This window comes from Quercus robur, chromosome 10, assembly GCF_932294415.1.
Source record: "Quercus robur chromosome 10, dhQueRobu3.1, whole genome shotgun sequence".
Lineage (NCBI taxonomy): Eukaryota > Viridiplantae > Streptophyta > Magnoliopsida > Fagales > Fagaceae > Quercus > Quercus robur.
In genome coordinates, this window is record NC_065543.1 from 25,707,065 (window position 1) to 25,722,449 (window position 15,385).

A 15,385-nucleotide genomic window follows, 5' to 3' on the forward strand; every position below is an offset into this window, starting at 1 on the left:
GAAAACATTGTAGCAAAATAATTTTTAAATATATAAATAGTACTGTGAGACTCAGTTTTAATTTTTTAATTTTTTTAATAAAGTACTTGTGGGTTCAATGAAAAGTACATAGGACCCACTGAAAAAGCAAAAAAAAACGCTCTTCTCTTTTTGCACAGGACCCATAGTGCACGTTTTCAAAAAAAAAAAAAAAAAAAATACGCGCATAAGCTGCCTTCATCATTAGTATCCAAACGGATACTAAGCCTTACCACCTGGAATGTTTGGAGCTTCTAATGTTTTCCATGCGGTGCCAAATCATTTAGAATTATGCAAACTTGCAACTACATAAGGCAAGCAATGATTTGCACACCATTCATATTTGACACTTGTCAAAGTTTATTGTTTATATATATTTGCATTTAAGCTAATCTATATATACTATGAAACTGGAACATCTATAAAACTTTAGTGTTTTGACTTTTTTTTTGACTTCTTGAGAGCTTGTCCTGTAGGATTTGAAACTCCAACAATTTTCCACGTCAAGCCTAATTTTTTATTAATTAAATTTTTAGGTTAAGTTTTTACTTCCTACCCAATAAGCTCTCTCTCTCCCTCCTCCGTAAACCCTTCTTTACCTCTTACCTTTCTCTCTATCTGACAAATCATGGGAAGGGGCAACAATGAAGAAACCAGGCTTCTCAGCAGCTGAATCCAGACTATATACTATTGCTTCTCTCTAATTTGTCAAAGGCACACCTATATAATCAAAGAGTCAAACCAAGGCAATTGACTCTTTGTTTTCTCATCGCTTTATAATAGTCGTCAAGTCCATCAGACTTCTCTCTTATTATTCTTTAATATTTTTCTTTAATTGGCTTTGTTCTACAATCTTTTTCTGACAATTCTTTGCGGCCCCCAAAACTTTTAGGCAACATATTTTTCTACTTTTAGGCAAGCATATTTTTCTAAGAAACGCTCGCCTAAAACTTTTAGTCAAGCATATTTTTCTTCTTCTTGCCTAAAAGTTTTAGGCGACCGTATTTTTCTTCCTAGAAAAATATGCTCTTCTATATGCAAGCATATAGAAGAGCATCACTTTTTTATTTGTATTATATATATAGAATTTTTTCTTACACGCAATTTATGGTAAGGTGAATTTGTATTTGTTTAAGGGACCAGATAACTTGTACTAACCAGAAGGAACGAAAGCACAAAGGATGGGCTGTTATGTTTGTTAATTTTATTCCGTTTTCATTAAGTTTTGGCATAAATATTAATAGATTCAGGTATAGATTTTTTTTTGGAATGCTTTTCAAAGTATATACTTGGTTATGTGATGGTAGTGTTTATCTTCCTATTTAAGGATTAATTGTGACATTGGGCCTTCGGGCCCAGTCTGAAGGTGATGTGTGTCTGCAGCCCAAGTACCCACTTTCCTTACAAATCAATGGGCTGGTATGAGCCCTAATAGTACTAGGAGTGTGGTTAGCCCAGGATTAGTGTCTCCAACTCACTCTGAATCACACTCTGACCCTTTTCCTCTTAATTCCAACCAGAGAGATGTAGTGTGGAATGCTTCAGCAGGGTCAATGGTCCAAGGGAGTACTTCCAAGAAGAGAATTAGGAGGGAATTTGGCAGGATGGGTAGAAATATCAGGCAAAGGATATTTTGTATGTGTTTGGATTCCACGTCCACGGCTGCGTTTCACGTTTCACGCATTTTCTCTCTCCTTTTTTTTTTTTTTTTCAGCCCGCTATTGTTGACAAGTCAATTGTGAATAGTGCACTCGTGCACTGTTCACAGGTCCCACAAATTACACTTTTCAGCAACTTTTTCATTAAAAATGTGTCTCACAGCACTATTTACACATTTAAAAATTATTTCGCTACAATGTTTTTAGTTTCAACAAAAATAAGCTGTATCCAAATGGACCCTTTGTGGTTTCTTCCAAAGAGGAGGAGGTAGGGATGATCAAGGTGTGGAGCACAATAGGGAGGTCCAGAGCGAGGATCAAGGAGATGTTTAGAGGGGTAATCCTTCTACCCAATATAATCCAAATGGGCAAAGGGAAGCTGGCCTTCAATAGCTTCCCTAGGTGCCATGAGGATACTGAGCTGGAACTGCAGAGGCTTAGGTAAATCCTCTACAATTCTTCAATGTGAAAAAAAGGCCCACGAGTCAAAACTAGATTTAATGTTTTTGATGGAGACTCGTTTACCTAAAGATAGAGGAAAAAAGATATGGGATAAATGTGGCTTTGAGGTTGGTTGGGAATTACCAAGGGAGGGGATGAGTGGTGGTCTTCTGTTAGCTTGGATGGATAGATAGAAGCTTCATATTGTGTATGAGTCCAAACATTTGGTGCATACAAATTTGTTGGACAATAGAGGTAACCCCCTTTCTATTACTTTTATCTATGGACAACTTGAAGTTTCTAAGAGAGAAGAAGTCTAGTGTAAACTTAGGGAATTAAAATTGTTAGCTCATCAGAGATGGTTATGCATTGGAGATTTTAACCAAATTCTCTTTGTGAAGGAAAAATTTTCCTTTGGTGATTGTCCAATCCCTGGTGCAGAGAACTTTCAGCTTTTAGTGTCAGACTTTCAATTATGTGATTTAGTAGCTCAAGGTCAACAATTTAATTGGATGAACAAGAGGGAGGAGGAAAATTTTGTCATGGAGAGGCTAGATAGAGCTTTTGCAAGTATGGAGTGGATTGAAACCTATCCAAATTATGCTTTAACAAATCACCCAATTATCAAATCAGATCATGGTCCAATCACTCTAGAGTTTGATCTTAAGCTTCGCTTTCAAAGAAGACCCTTCAGGTTTGAACGTATGTGGATAACTCATCCATCATGTAAGGAAGTGGTGTAAAGAGCTTGGGGTAGTAGTACACATGGTTCAAGAGCTTACCAATTAATGCATAAAGTCTACAGTGTTAGGAAGGAGTTTGTTCATTGGAATAGGAATGTTTTTGGCAGAATAGAACAAGAGATTAACTAGAAAAAGAGGCTATTGCAGGATCTCCAAAACAATGTGATCTCTATGGAGGATGTAGGAAAAGAGAGAGAGCTTAGAGAAGAGTTAGAGTGCTTGTTGAAGAGAGAAGAACTTATGTGGGCACAGAAGACCAGGAGTGAATGGATTTTGAAAGGAGACAGAAATACAAGGTATTTTCAAGCTGTGGTTAAACAAAGGAGAGCTAGGAGTAGAATCCATTGCGTTAAGAATGCTGGGGGGGGGGGGGGGGGTTCTTATTGAGGGACCTGAGGGTATTGAAAAAAATTTTGTGGATCATTTTAAATCTACTTATGAGTCTACCAACACTAATAATGTAGAGAGCATCATGGAACAATTGCACAATCTGGCCATTCCTCAATTGTCTGCTCAGTAGTGCTGCATACTAAACAAGCCAGTAACAATCAAGGAGATTGAGAACACTGTCTTCCAATTAGGGCCTTTTAAAGCCCTAGGGCTTTATGGCATTCCAGCGTTCTTCTTCCAAGGATTTTGGCAAATTGTGAAACATGATATTTGCAATACTGTGCAGGCTTTCTTCCATTCAGGTTCCTTGCTCAAATCTCTCAATCAAACTTACCTTACTCTTATTCCTAAAGTTAATTTTCCTAAAATTTTGCCTCAATTTAGGCCTATTAGCATTTGCAATGTAATTTACAAAATTATTTCCAAACTTATGGTTAATAGGCTTAAACTTTTCATGGACACCCTTATCACTCCCTTTCAAAATGCATTCATTAGTGGGAGAAGCATTACAGATAATATAATCATTGCTCATGAAGTTTTTGAGTTTCTGAAAAAGAAAAGGGGTAGGAAGACTAGCTTTGGTGCTTTGAAAATAGACATGAGTAAAGCTTATGATAGACTAGATTGGTCATTTCTTAAAGCAGTGCTTATGTCTATGAATTTTAGCACAAATTGGGTTAAGTGGATCATGGAGTGTGTTTCATCTGTTAATTACACTTTATTGATCAATGGGAGTATCTCATAGAGTTTTGAGCCCTCAAGAGGACTAAGGCAGGGATAACTTTTGTCTCCCTACCTTTTTCTTATGTGTGCCAACATTTTGTCACTTACTTTGCTTAAAGCTGAACAAAACCATGATATTATGGGTGTGGAGCTGGGAAGGAATGGGTTATCCTTCACCCATTTATTTTTTGCTGATGACTCCCTACTATTTTTTAGAAATAATGCTAAGTCTCTTGCCACATTAAGAACAACTCTGGAGTGGTATTGTATCCTTTCAGGACAGAAAAATAACTTGGATAAGTCTGACTTATTCTGTTCTCCAAACATGTCTAGGGAGGACCAGGAAAGTTTAGCTTTACAACTCCAGGTCAATTTTGTGGTTAATCCTAGTAAGTATTTAGGAGTCAACTTTAAGCTTAGGGAAAGATGGGTTGCTGATTTCCATTATTTGGTGGAGAAGCTTCAGTCAAAACTTCAAAGGTGGAAGGCTAAGTTGCTCTCCCAAGCTGGTAGGACTACCCTAATCTCCTCTGTCTTGCAGTCCATGCCTTTGTACACTTTCTCTTGTTTCAGGGTACCTGATATAGTCTGTGATAAACTAGATGCTACCACTAGAACCTTTTGGTGAGGTCATGATCCAGGAACTCGTAAATTGCACCTTATCAATTGGAATGAGGTTTGCAAGCCTAGGAGAGAAGGAGGACTAGGTTTGAAAAAGTTTAAGTTAATGAACCAGGCCATGCTAGCTAAGCAATTTTGGGGGATTGCCTATAACCCTCAATCACTCTTGGCTAGGACTTTAAAGGGTAAATACTATCCTAGAGGCTCTATTCATGATTGTTCTCCCAAACCTCATAATTCATGGATTTGGAGGAACATCATTAAATCAAAAAATATTAAACTTAAGGAAGGTAAATGGTGGATAGGGAGGGGTTCTGATATTCCCTTAGCTCACAAAGATTGGTTTTCTCCATCAGCCAACCTTGGAGTTTCTAGTTGTTTTCAAGCTGATCCTAGGACTGTAGCTGATCTTATCAATCAGTCCACAGGTGATTGGAAACCTGACTTGATCAGGAGTTTATATCCTCACTAGGTTTGCAATGAGATTTTTAGTATGCCTATTTCCAAAACAGGATGCTTCAATGATAAACTGCTTTGGAAGCACTCATCTTCTGGTGACTTCCAAGTTCATAAGGCTTATTCCTTACTTTTGGAAGACTTTCAAGCCTCCTGTTCTAATTCTAGGCCTAGTGTCTCAATTCCTAAGGTAGTTTGGAGATTGATTTGGAGAGTTAAGCTTCCTATGAAGATTGGGACTTATGTTTGGAAGATGCTACATGACTGTCTCATCACTTTTTTGAATCTAAATAGTAGATGGATTAATGCCAATAGAGATTGCCCCTTTTGTAATGTTGAAGTTGAAAGCTCCATGCATCTGTTTCTTTCTTGTTAGTTTGCTAGAACCATCTGGAATGGATCCACTTTGTGTTTCCATATCTCTTCTTTGTCTAACATCTCGGTCCAAAATTGGATTTGTTCCTTGTTGATCAGACATAAGAAGTTGAATCCAGAGGGTATGAGTTTTTTGCAAAATCTATTTACAATTCTGTGGTCAATTTGGAACCATAGGAATGTGGTTGTACATGACAATATTCAACCAGACCCTCTTGGTGTGTTGTTAATGGCTCAAACTTTGTCTTGCAGGTACCAAGAAGCTTTTAGCAAGGAAGAGTCTCAACAATTCAAGGAGTACAAACACTTAAGCGATCCCAATCCTATTGGGGGTTAGTGGCAAATAGTTCTTAAACTAGCAGGTGCAAGAAGGAGGGGTCATTTTGGTAGTGCTTTTGCTTATGAGGCTAAGAACAAAGAAGGTGAAGTGGTGCTTTGAGGGGTCAGAAGTTGTGTAGCATACTCAGCTGCTGGTGCTTTGCATGAAGCTCTAGTGGAAGCCTCTATCCAGGCAAGGACCCTTGGTTTTTAGCAAGTTTTGGTACTCAGCAACTGCAGAAAGTTAGTCCTCTTTAATGGGTGTGCTAAGCCTGATTGGAGAGAAAGAACAATGATGGCAGATCTTAGCTGCATACAACAAGTTGGTGTAGTGTTTAAGCTGATTTTTGTTCCTAAGGTTGTCCTTGAAAATGTATACCATGTAGCAAGTCAGGCTACTAATGTGCCAACTCATGTTTGTTGGACTCATATGTCTCCTATTGTTATTTAACTGTTTGTATTTCTTCCTTTTTTGGTGTAAAAAAAAGGATTAATTGTGACATATAAAAGAGTCAATCATGGAGGTTTCAGTTGCAATAGTGAAACTTAAGATGGCATAAATATTTCATGTTTTTTTGGGAATGTTTTTTGTTGTTAATTTGTGATGAATGTGATCCCTCAAATTTTAGCAAAGTCAACATTCCTCATGGCTACAATGTCAAAGCTTACATCTTTATATTGTTTCATTTTATTTTTACGATTTTGTAGAGATTTTGAAGAAATTTAGAAGGTTATTTTGGCATTACATTGAAGAAGAAAGTTCCTGAGAATCATGGTTTTTGGTTGAAGTTTGATGAGAAGAAGGGTAGAGAGAGTTATGAGAAATTGGAGAGTTTGACAAAGAAAGAGGTTGTTAGTTTTAGGACCATAGGTAGTGCTTCTGAAATTGAAATATAGAATTTCCATATTCCCAAATTGTCCAATGAAACTTAGGTTTCCATGGAGAATTTACAATTGTCATCATTAATAGAGTTTGTGAACTCACTAATTTTTCATCCTACTAACATGACAACCCCAGGTTTATAATTACTTTAGCAATAATAGCATGTGGGGATGATAATAAAGATGGTTGAGAAATGAACAACAATATCTGATGTCGTGAAAATGAACAACAATATTTGATGTTGCGGAAACTACAAGAAAACATACACATTGATTTCTAAATGGAAAAAGAAATTAAACATGTTAGCTTTTGAATAAAAACCTAGAATCCACAAAGAGTTCCTTGAATCCATAAGGTGATAGGGTTCTGAAATCCACTAGAGAGAAATAGACAAAGTCTGTATACATAAATATATATATATATATATATATTATAAATCTAAAAAACTGAAATGCCCTGGAGGCTCAAAATGTTTAAATAGTTAAAAAAAATAAAAAATAAAAAACTAGGGCGGCTAGAAAAACATCCAGAAACTCTAATCGTGCTAATCACGTAATTAGGTGGCAAAATAGTAATTTTTTCCAAAAATAGCAAAATTGAGATAATTGTGGAAATTGAAAATACTTTCTCTAAGAGATATTTCAAAACAAACGAGACCTTATTATGATTTTTAAACTAAAAGTTATTAAGTAAGAACAAATATTACTAAAAATTGCAAAAACACTGTTTTCAGGGCCTTAATGAAGGAATTCGCCTAAATTTGGGCGACCCTTGAGTCTCAGGTCTGGACTAGAATGTTGTTTCCCTTCAACTTACCAAATTTTATGCAATTCCGGCATCGTCGCCCTGATGGCATCTGTTGGTACTCCCTAGATTTTGCGTCATGATTTCTGGCACCTTTGCTGCTCCAAGAAGGCATGTACTGTCTGTTCTACATCAGTATTTTATTTTATTTTTTTTACAAACAATATCCTTTTTTAATAGTGTAATTTTGCGTTAAAATTTTATTTTTGTTCTTCTCTTATGACTATTATATTGTGTTGGAATTATTAATTCAAAATCATTTATAATTAATTGTACTATTGAATAAAGTGAACATACATAATTTTTGCTAACTAAACCGCGCATCAGTTATGACTAGTATATTATTATATAAGTAAAGCTTTTCTTTTTCATCCAAAAAAAGGGCTCTGCCATTTGGCATGTTTGGCACTTCTAATGTTAGCCATGCGGTGAATCTCTCATTTTTTTTTTTTTTTTTTTGATGGGAAACTTAGAAGAAATATCATTCCACACTGAAATTGAAATACAACAGAGCCAAGAAGGAAGAGATTACATCAGATCATCTCTAAGAATATTCAGAATACAAGGGGGAAGGATTCCTTTCCAAATTTTGGATTGGCCTGAAGATTTAGCTTCTTTTGCCAGAGTGTGTGCTGCTCTGTTGCCATCCCTTTTCAGGTGATGGAAGGAACAGTGGCTGAAGGTGCTAGACGCTACCCTAATGTCCTCAAGGATGTGGCTGAAATCGTTGCCAGCAACCCTAGAAGATAAGCTGAGGATGATGGATAGTGCATCGGACTCAAAAAAGGCCTGGTCAATCTGCATCTCTGAGGCAAAAAGGACTCCATGAAGTAGCGCATATGCTTCTATAGTTTCAGTAGGGAAACAAGAAGGGAGGACTAAACTAAGAGCACCAATGTAGGAGTCCCTAATAACGACTCCGATGTAGGAGTTACCACCCCCTGCTTCAGTTGCGCCGTCCATGTTGACCTTAAAAAAGCTAGTTGGTGGAGCAGTCCAATGGTCACGGGTAGGGGGGAGGGATGGGAGAGAGGTGAGCCGAGCATCATTAAAATCCAAGAAAGCTCTTTTAGCAGAATCCTAAACCTGGGCTGGCGAGATTGCATAGTCATTGTGAATGGCTTGATTTCTATTCCCCCAGATTGACCATAAGACCGTGAAGAATAAGTCCAACTCCCTTAGCAGGCCAAAGCCAATGAACTTAGAAGCAAGGTTCATAAAGTCAACATTTGTAGTTGATAAATTCACTGGGCAGTTAGACCAATAAACCCAGGTTTGTTTGGCATGGGAGCAAAGGAGCAGGGCATGTTGGATGGATTCCATTTCCTTGTCACATAACGGGCAAAAACCAGAAATGTTAAGACCTCGGCAACAAAGGTTTAGCATGGTTGGAAGGCCATTTCTGCAAACTCTCCAAGCAAAGATCCAAACCTTTGGCGTAACATTTAGATGCCCAATGGTTTTCCAGAAAGAGGTTTGGTTGTGCTCAGCTGTGCTCTCACCAGTTTCATCTTCACCAACCATACGCATAGCAATATAGTACGCGCTTTTCACAATGAAGGAACCTTTTGTTGCCCATCCAAATGAGCTGGTCTTCGGGAAGGCTATAGCTAATAGGGATCTTGAGAATAGATTCAGCCTAAAAAGGTAGAAAGATAGACCTCACCAAATCCGTTTTCCACCATTTTGTATCCTCTTCTATGAGTGATGAGACCATTGAGAAGTTGCCAAAATTTGATTGAGGTGAGATCACCTTATAGGTGGTTGGTGTTGGGAGCCAACTATCATCCCAAATATGGATCCATTTGCCGTTACCCACCCTCCAACGAGTGCCTTCTTTTAAAACCCTTAAGCTGTTATGGATGCTTCTCCAAGCATAGCTAGGATTACTTCCAATCCTTGAGTTTAGAACATCCTCAAAGGGGAAGTATTTTGCTTTATAGACCCGAGCAACCAAGGAGGTGGGATTTGTGAGAATCTGCCACCCTTGTTTTGCAAGTAAGGCTAGGTTTAAGGCTTGGAGGTTTTGGAAGCCCATGCCACCATATAATTTGAACTTACACATCTTTTTCCAACTAACCCAAGCAATTTTTTACTCTTGGTTTCTTTGGCCCCACCAAAAGTTTTTCATCATTCTTTCCAAGTCGTCACACAAGGATTTTGGAAGTTGGAAACAACTCATAGTGTATGTGGGCACCGCTTGTGCCACGGCTTTGACAAGAACTTCCCTACCACCAATGGAAAGAAGTTTCCCTTTCCACCCCGCTAGTTTCTTGCCCACTATTTCCTTAATTTCAACAAAGACTTGAGTTTTTGATTTCCCAATCAAGGAGGGGAGACCAAGGTACTCCTTGTGCTGAGAGTCTTGCATTGGGCCAAGAGAATTAAGGATCTCATCCCTAGTGGCAGAGGGGGTGTTTGGGCTAAAGAAGACCGAGGACTTATCTGGATTGATTTTTTGACCCGAAGCAGATTCATAGACACCAAGGATGCTCATAAGCTCATTACACTCTTGGACATTAGCCTTGCAAAATAGGACGCTATCATTTGCGAAGAAGAGGTGTGTGATAGAGGGGCAGCCCCTACAGATGGAGACCCCCTTAAGAGCCTGATTTCTTGCAGCTTGGTGGATAAGCACAAAGAGACCCTCTGCGCAAAGAAGAAAAAGGCCTGGAGGGAGAGGGTCACCTTGACGAAGGCCCCTCAAGGGGGTAATGCATCCATAGGATTCCCCATTGATGATGACAGAGTATGAGACTGTAGAAATACATTGCATAATAAGAGAGACCCATTTACTGTGAAAGCCCAATTTTTCCATGACTCTCTTGATAAAACCCCACTCGACTTGATCAAACGCCTTGCTCATATCGAGCTTGATGGACATGAAACCATCCTTACCTACTGTTTTGTGGTTCAAATAATGCATGAGCTCAAATGCCACAAGGACATTATCAGTTATGAGTCTATCTGCTGTGAAGGCACTTTGATTTTCAGCTATCACAAGGGGAAGGACAGCATTTAACTGGTTTGCAAGGACTTTTGAAATGAGCTTGTACGTGATGTTACATAAGCTGATAGGACAGAACTCTATCATCCTAGCGGGGTGATTTATTTTTGGGATTAGAGATATATTAGTCTTATTAATTTCAGTCATGGGCAAATTCGAATTTAACACATTTAAGACCATATTAGTAATATCTCTACCCACTATACTCCAGTATCTTTGAAAGAAAATGGCTGACATACCGTCGGGGTCGGGGGATTTGGTCGGATGGATTTGGTGGAGGGCTCTCAGAACTTCTTCACTGGTGAAGGTTTTGGTGAGCTCAGCATTCATATCGTCTGAAACCCGAGTTAGGATGGTGTTAAAGACATCCTCAATTCTGCTTGGAGAGCTAGAAGTGTAAATCTTTGTGAAATAATCCACCGCTGTGCGAGCAATATTGTCTCTGTCATCACACCAAAAGCCTTCATCATTCCATAATCCCAAAATGGTGTTTTTCTTTCTTCTCTCAGAAGCTCTAGTGTGAAAGAACTTTGTGTTTCTATCACCTTCTTTATACTAGTGGATTTTGCTTCTCTAATGCCAAAGTGTCTCTTCATGTCCAAAAGACCATTTAACTCTTTTCTCAACTCATTAATTGCAGCGCTATGAGAGCCATCCCGATCTTGTACAGTAAGGGAGTGCAACAATTTCCTCTTCTCTTGGATTTTCTTTGGGATATTTCCAATAACATCTTTACTCCATATGGATAATTCAGATGCACAGAGACTTAGATTGGCAGCAATACCTTCTGGAGTGTTGGAGAGACAACCCCTATTCCAAGCAGCCTCCACAATGCCATAATAGTCATCACGTTTGGCCCACAAAGCTTCGAAATGAAAACGGCGATTCCGATGAGGGGGAGGGGCATTTGAGTCAGATATTCTCAAGATACAATGATCGGAGGTGGAATTAGTGACATGATGAACCTTGCAATTATTGAACTTGTTTAGCCAATCTGAGTTTGCAAAGGCATGGTCCAGGTGAAGGTAAACCCGGTCACTGCCTTCTCGCATATTGCACCAGGCATACTGGGGCCCTTAGAAACCGAGGTCCTGAAAACCACAATTATTTACCGCATCCCTAAAGCCGTCCATTTGACACTGAGTTCTTAGAGGGCCACCTGATTTTTCAGACAAAGACAGAATTTCATTAAAATTGTCGTAGCAAAACCAAGGCAAAGAGAATTGGTTGTTAAGATAAGAGAGAAGTTTCCAAGAATCTTTCCTTAAGTGAGATTCTGGATGGCCATAGAACCCCGTGAATCTCTAGGTGGAATTGCTTTCTTGCTCTATGATGGTAGCATCAATATGATTCTAAGAGTATGATTTAATCTCAAGCTTGACATCTTTTGACCAGAAAAGAGCAAGTCCCCCTCTTCTCCTCTAGTTGGGAACTATAAGGCCATTTAAGAAACCCAGGTTAAATTTTATTTTCTCCATACGTTTGTGATTTGCTTTGGTCTCCACTAGGAAGACTAAATAGGGAGTCCATCACCGCACGTAATCGCACAACGTATAAACTATCCGGGGGTTCCCAATTCCCCGGCAGTTCCAACATAAGGCATTCATTGTGCCCGGCGATGCTGCTTAGCAGCCACCGCTGATATTGCAGGGGCAGGTTCTGTGCTTTGGAGGTGTGTTTCACACAACCTTTTTTGTGGGAGAGTCCTTCGAGTTCATCAGAAAAACAAACTTACTAGACCTTTTATAACCTAAGAGGCTGGCGTTTTGTTCACCTTGGGCCTATTTGCCTTTTTCGCAGGCTATTCTCTTTAAATTTGCTTTTCCTTTCAGTTGAGACATATTAGGAGGCGAGATGGGCTTTTGCATGGGAGTGGGGTCATTTATGGTGGGTTTTATTGGGCTAGTGACTTCATGGGCTTCAAGGTGAGGATGAGAAGTTTGGCCCACTCCAGAAGCTTCGTCCCTAGCAGCTTTACTTGAGGCTTCAGACCTGTCATTGTCGCGTGAAGGGTAGTCTAACTGGGGAAATTTGAAATTTGTACTTTGCCTGTTACTCCCCTAAAAATCTGCCGCTTGTGAGATTGCCTTTTCTTTTCTGTTAGATTCCTTGGGCTCCATTAAGTCTTTGCTTTGGTGACTTTCGTGGAGTTCCGATTGTACCCCTGGGTTGGAGATGGAGTCCGATGGGTTAATTGTTGCCGGTTCGGATCTTGCACTTGAGTGGCCTGATTGTTCGTCTTCATAACCCCAGTTGTTTGAGGATTTTGGTCTATCAGCACTGTTTTTCTGGTTGCCATTTGCCCTCAGCCATTCTTCGTATGTTTTTCTGGTTGCCATTTGCCCTCAGCCATTCTCCGTATTGCTTGGGAGAATTAGGATTACAAGGAGGATTTGGGTAATGCTTTTCATCATGACCCAAGAAACCACACACGAAGCAGAAAGAAGGCAGCCTCTCATATTTAAAATTAACCTAGGCTTTTTCCCCATCAAGGCTGAGAATGTTACCTCCTCTGCGAAGAGGTTTATTGAGAGGGATTTCAACCTAGATTCTCAGGAATCTTGCTTGCTCCGTTAGCCACATGCGCTTGTCCATTTCTAGATAACGCCCCAAGTTGTTACCCAAATCTTTTCCAACATCCTCAGACAGGTTTTCGAAAGGGAGGCCCCAAATTTGAACCCAAAAAGGAGCATGAGTGAAAGTAATGTTTGAGGCCGAGAGGCCTCTTTTCCATCTGCATAGAAGAAGTAGATTATTGTCGAAGTCCCAAGGACCGTTTCTTTCAACCCATTCTAACTGAAATCCTGAGTTGAACTTAAATTGGTAGATGTTCTTTCCTACATCTACAATTCTCAGATCCGAGCCCATCTTCCAGGCGGCTTTAAGGGTGCTTTTCAAGGCACGTTGGTTCTGATGTCTGTCAGTGAGAAGCTTACCGAATAGGCTTAAAGCACACTCCTCAATAAGGTCTGATCTGTACATGGAGGAGATTTGAATGTCTTCTTCTTCGTCTTTTGTGAGACAGAGATGTTGCAAGTCTTCTAACATGGTCATATCCATGTTTGCGTGGGGCTGAGCGTTGGTCTGAAGTGGTGGGATGAGGTGGGTTTAGATGGTGTGGGTAATGGGAGTATGGTGTAAAGAAAGAACCCTTAGCAAGAGGGAGGGAGACTCGAGGAAGGTCGAGAGGGAAAGCTCCTTTGGAGAGAGAAGGCTCCTACGAAGGGAGAGTTTTCGGTGAATCTCTCAAATGAATCTAGAATGATGTAAGCTTACAATTCTATAAGGTAAGCAGTGATTTATAAACATTATACATATTTGACGTGACAACCGACAACTTTCTTGTTTATAGATTACTAGTTTTGTTGCACTTGGAAGGCACGAGGAAAATACTATCAAACTTCAAATAATTATTTTATGATATGATTAGAACAGTTAAAACTAAGTCATTATTGAAATGGTAATTAAGTTTATTTATTTATTTATTTATTGACAAGTTAGACGTTGAGCAATAGTTTTCATTGGCTTAAAAACTATTATATTTTAAAAGGATAATGAAGCCCAAAAAAAAAAAAAAAAAAACTTGGTTAGAAATCATATAAGTCGGCATAAACAATTCTACTTCATATGCTAATAGAGAATGCAAGATAGCATTCAAGCAGAACAAAAGCTTAAGTGGGAGTAATTTTTTAGGTGAACAATATCCTTAATTCATAAGGTAGAAATAATAATCAGGACAAAGAAATTTCGCAATAGTGTTGAATACAAAGTTAACTTTCATCAATTAATTTATAACCTTCATGATTAGAATCCTACGCACGTTACATTCTGCGATATCTTGTATACAAAGTTCAAATTGACGTATTAGTAGCCTATAGAAATCATGCATCTTTGTTAGCTCAAAATAATCAGACAAACCATTCTACTTTAGCTTCCAAACTTTCCCAAATGCATCTTTCATACTTTGTTGTAAAAGATCACATGCATAGAAACCTGCATATGACAAAAATGTTCACTAAGCGGCCGTATAAACCAATTGAAGAGAAAAAAAGCCATTCATGTCATGCATATTTTGTGAGAATGTAAGGGTTTTGCCAATTGATGAGGAAAATAGTGTAATTTAGGAATGTTAAACTGATATACAATGCAATCATTTTTGCTTATTTGAATTGAACTTGAAAATGCAAAAAGCATAGGATAAAAGCTTCAACAAAAAAATATTGAATTGTCGTCAAAAAAAGACACCCAAACCTTTTGACCCTTTGGACCCAAACTATCCCCCTCACAAATACGAAAAAAATAGCTTAGCTGAAGATACAAATGTAAACAAAACACAGATGAAAAAATTAACAAATAAATTTTTTTAAAAAAAAGAATTTAACCGGTCAACAAACAACTGTGGTTGAAACTAATCTCACTTTCACAAAAATTGAAATTTTAACCAGAATACTTGATAAAAAGTAGAGGAAACAAATACAAACCCAGGCACTTATGAACCAATATAAAAGTCTCTTTTCCTAAAGTTTAGTTCTATTTACTGCAAAACCAAAACGAAAAAACATGCAAGCCCAAGAGAACATCACGAACAAAGAAAAAAAAAATTTAAAAAGAAAAACTCATTCAAAAATTTTCACAAACAAGACATATGCACTCATTGATTTACACTTGCTATACAAAGCATCTGTTGCTCTTGAATTTTACCTCCTTCCTCGTCTCTTTACTAAAACATGCAAGGTCAAGAGAAAACACAAACAGATGACAAAAAGACAACAAAAAGCCCATACGGTACTTGAATCGGTGTCACTATTTGGTGGAAAATTAAGGGAATCGAGTGAGGTGTAGTATGATTGTGAAAGGATTATTGAAATCAATAGAGATTGAGAAGATATAGAAATTTAATATAGTAGAAATTTAGAAATGTAGATTTGTAAGGAATGAATTAAAATAG

At 38.4% G+C, this 15,385-nt stretch overlaps 2 protein-coding genes across 2 annotated transcripts; both read right to left on the reverse strand.

The window, feature by feature from the left end:
- Positions 1 to 7,958: 7,958 nt before the first annotated feature.
- On the reverse strand, positions 7,959 to 8,393 carry LOC126703977 (uncharacterized). The gene has a single exon (XM_050403026.1). It carries the CDS (start codon positions 8,391 to 8,393, stop codon positions 7,959 to 7,961), a length of 435 nt encoding a protein of 144 aa, XP_050258983.1.
- Positions 8,394 to 12,981: 4,588 nt separating this feature from the next.
- LOC126703978 (uncharacterized) lies at positions 12,982 to 13,497 on the reverse strand. The gene has a single exon (XM_050403027.1). It carries the CDS (start codon positions 13,495 to 13,497, stop codon positions 12,982 to 12,984), a length of 516 nt encoding a protein of 171 aa, XP_050258984.1.
- Between the last annotated feature and the right edge of the window lie 1,888 nt (positions 13,498 to 15,385).

What these genes read in the sequence shown, in the direction of transcription:
- LOC126703977 (XM_050403026.1), bottom strand. Translation starts at nt 8,393, where the DNA reads ATGGACGGCGCAACTGAAGCAGGGGGTGGTAACTCCTACATCGGAGTC.
- LOC126703978 (XM_050403027.1), bottom strand. Translation starts at nt 13,497, where the DNA reads ATGGATATGACCATGTTAGAAGACTTGCAACATCTCTGTCTCACAAAA.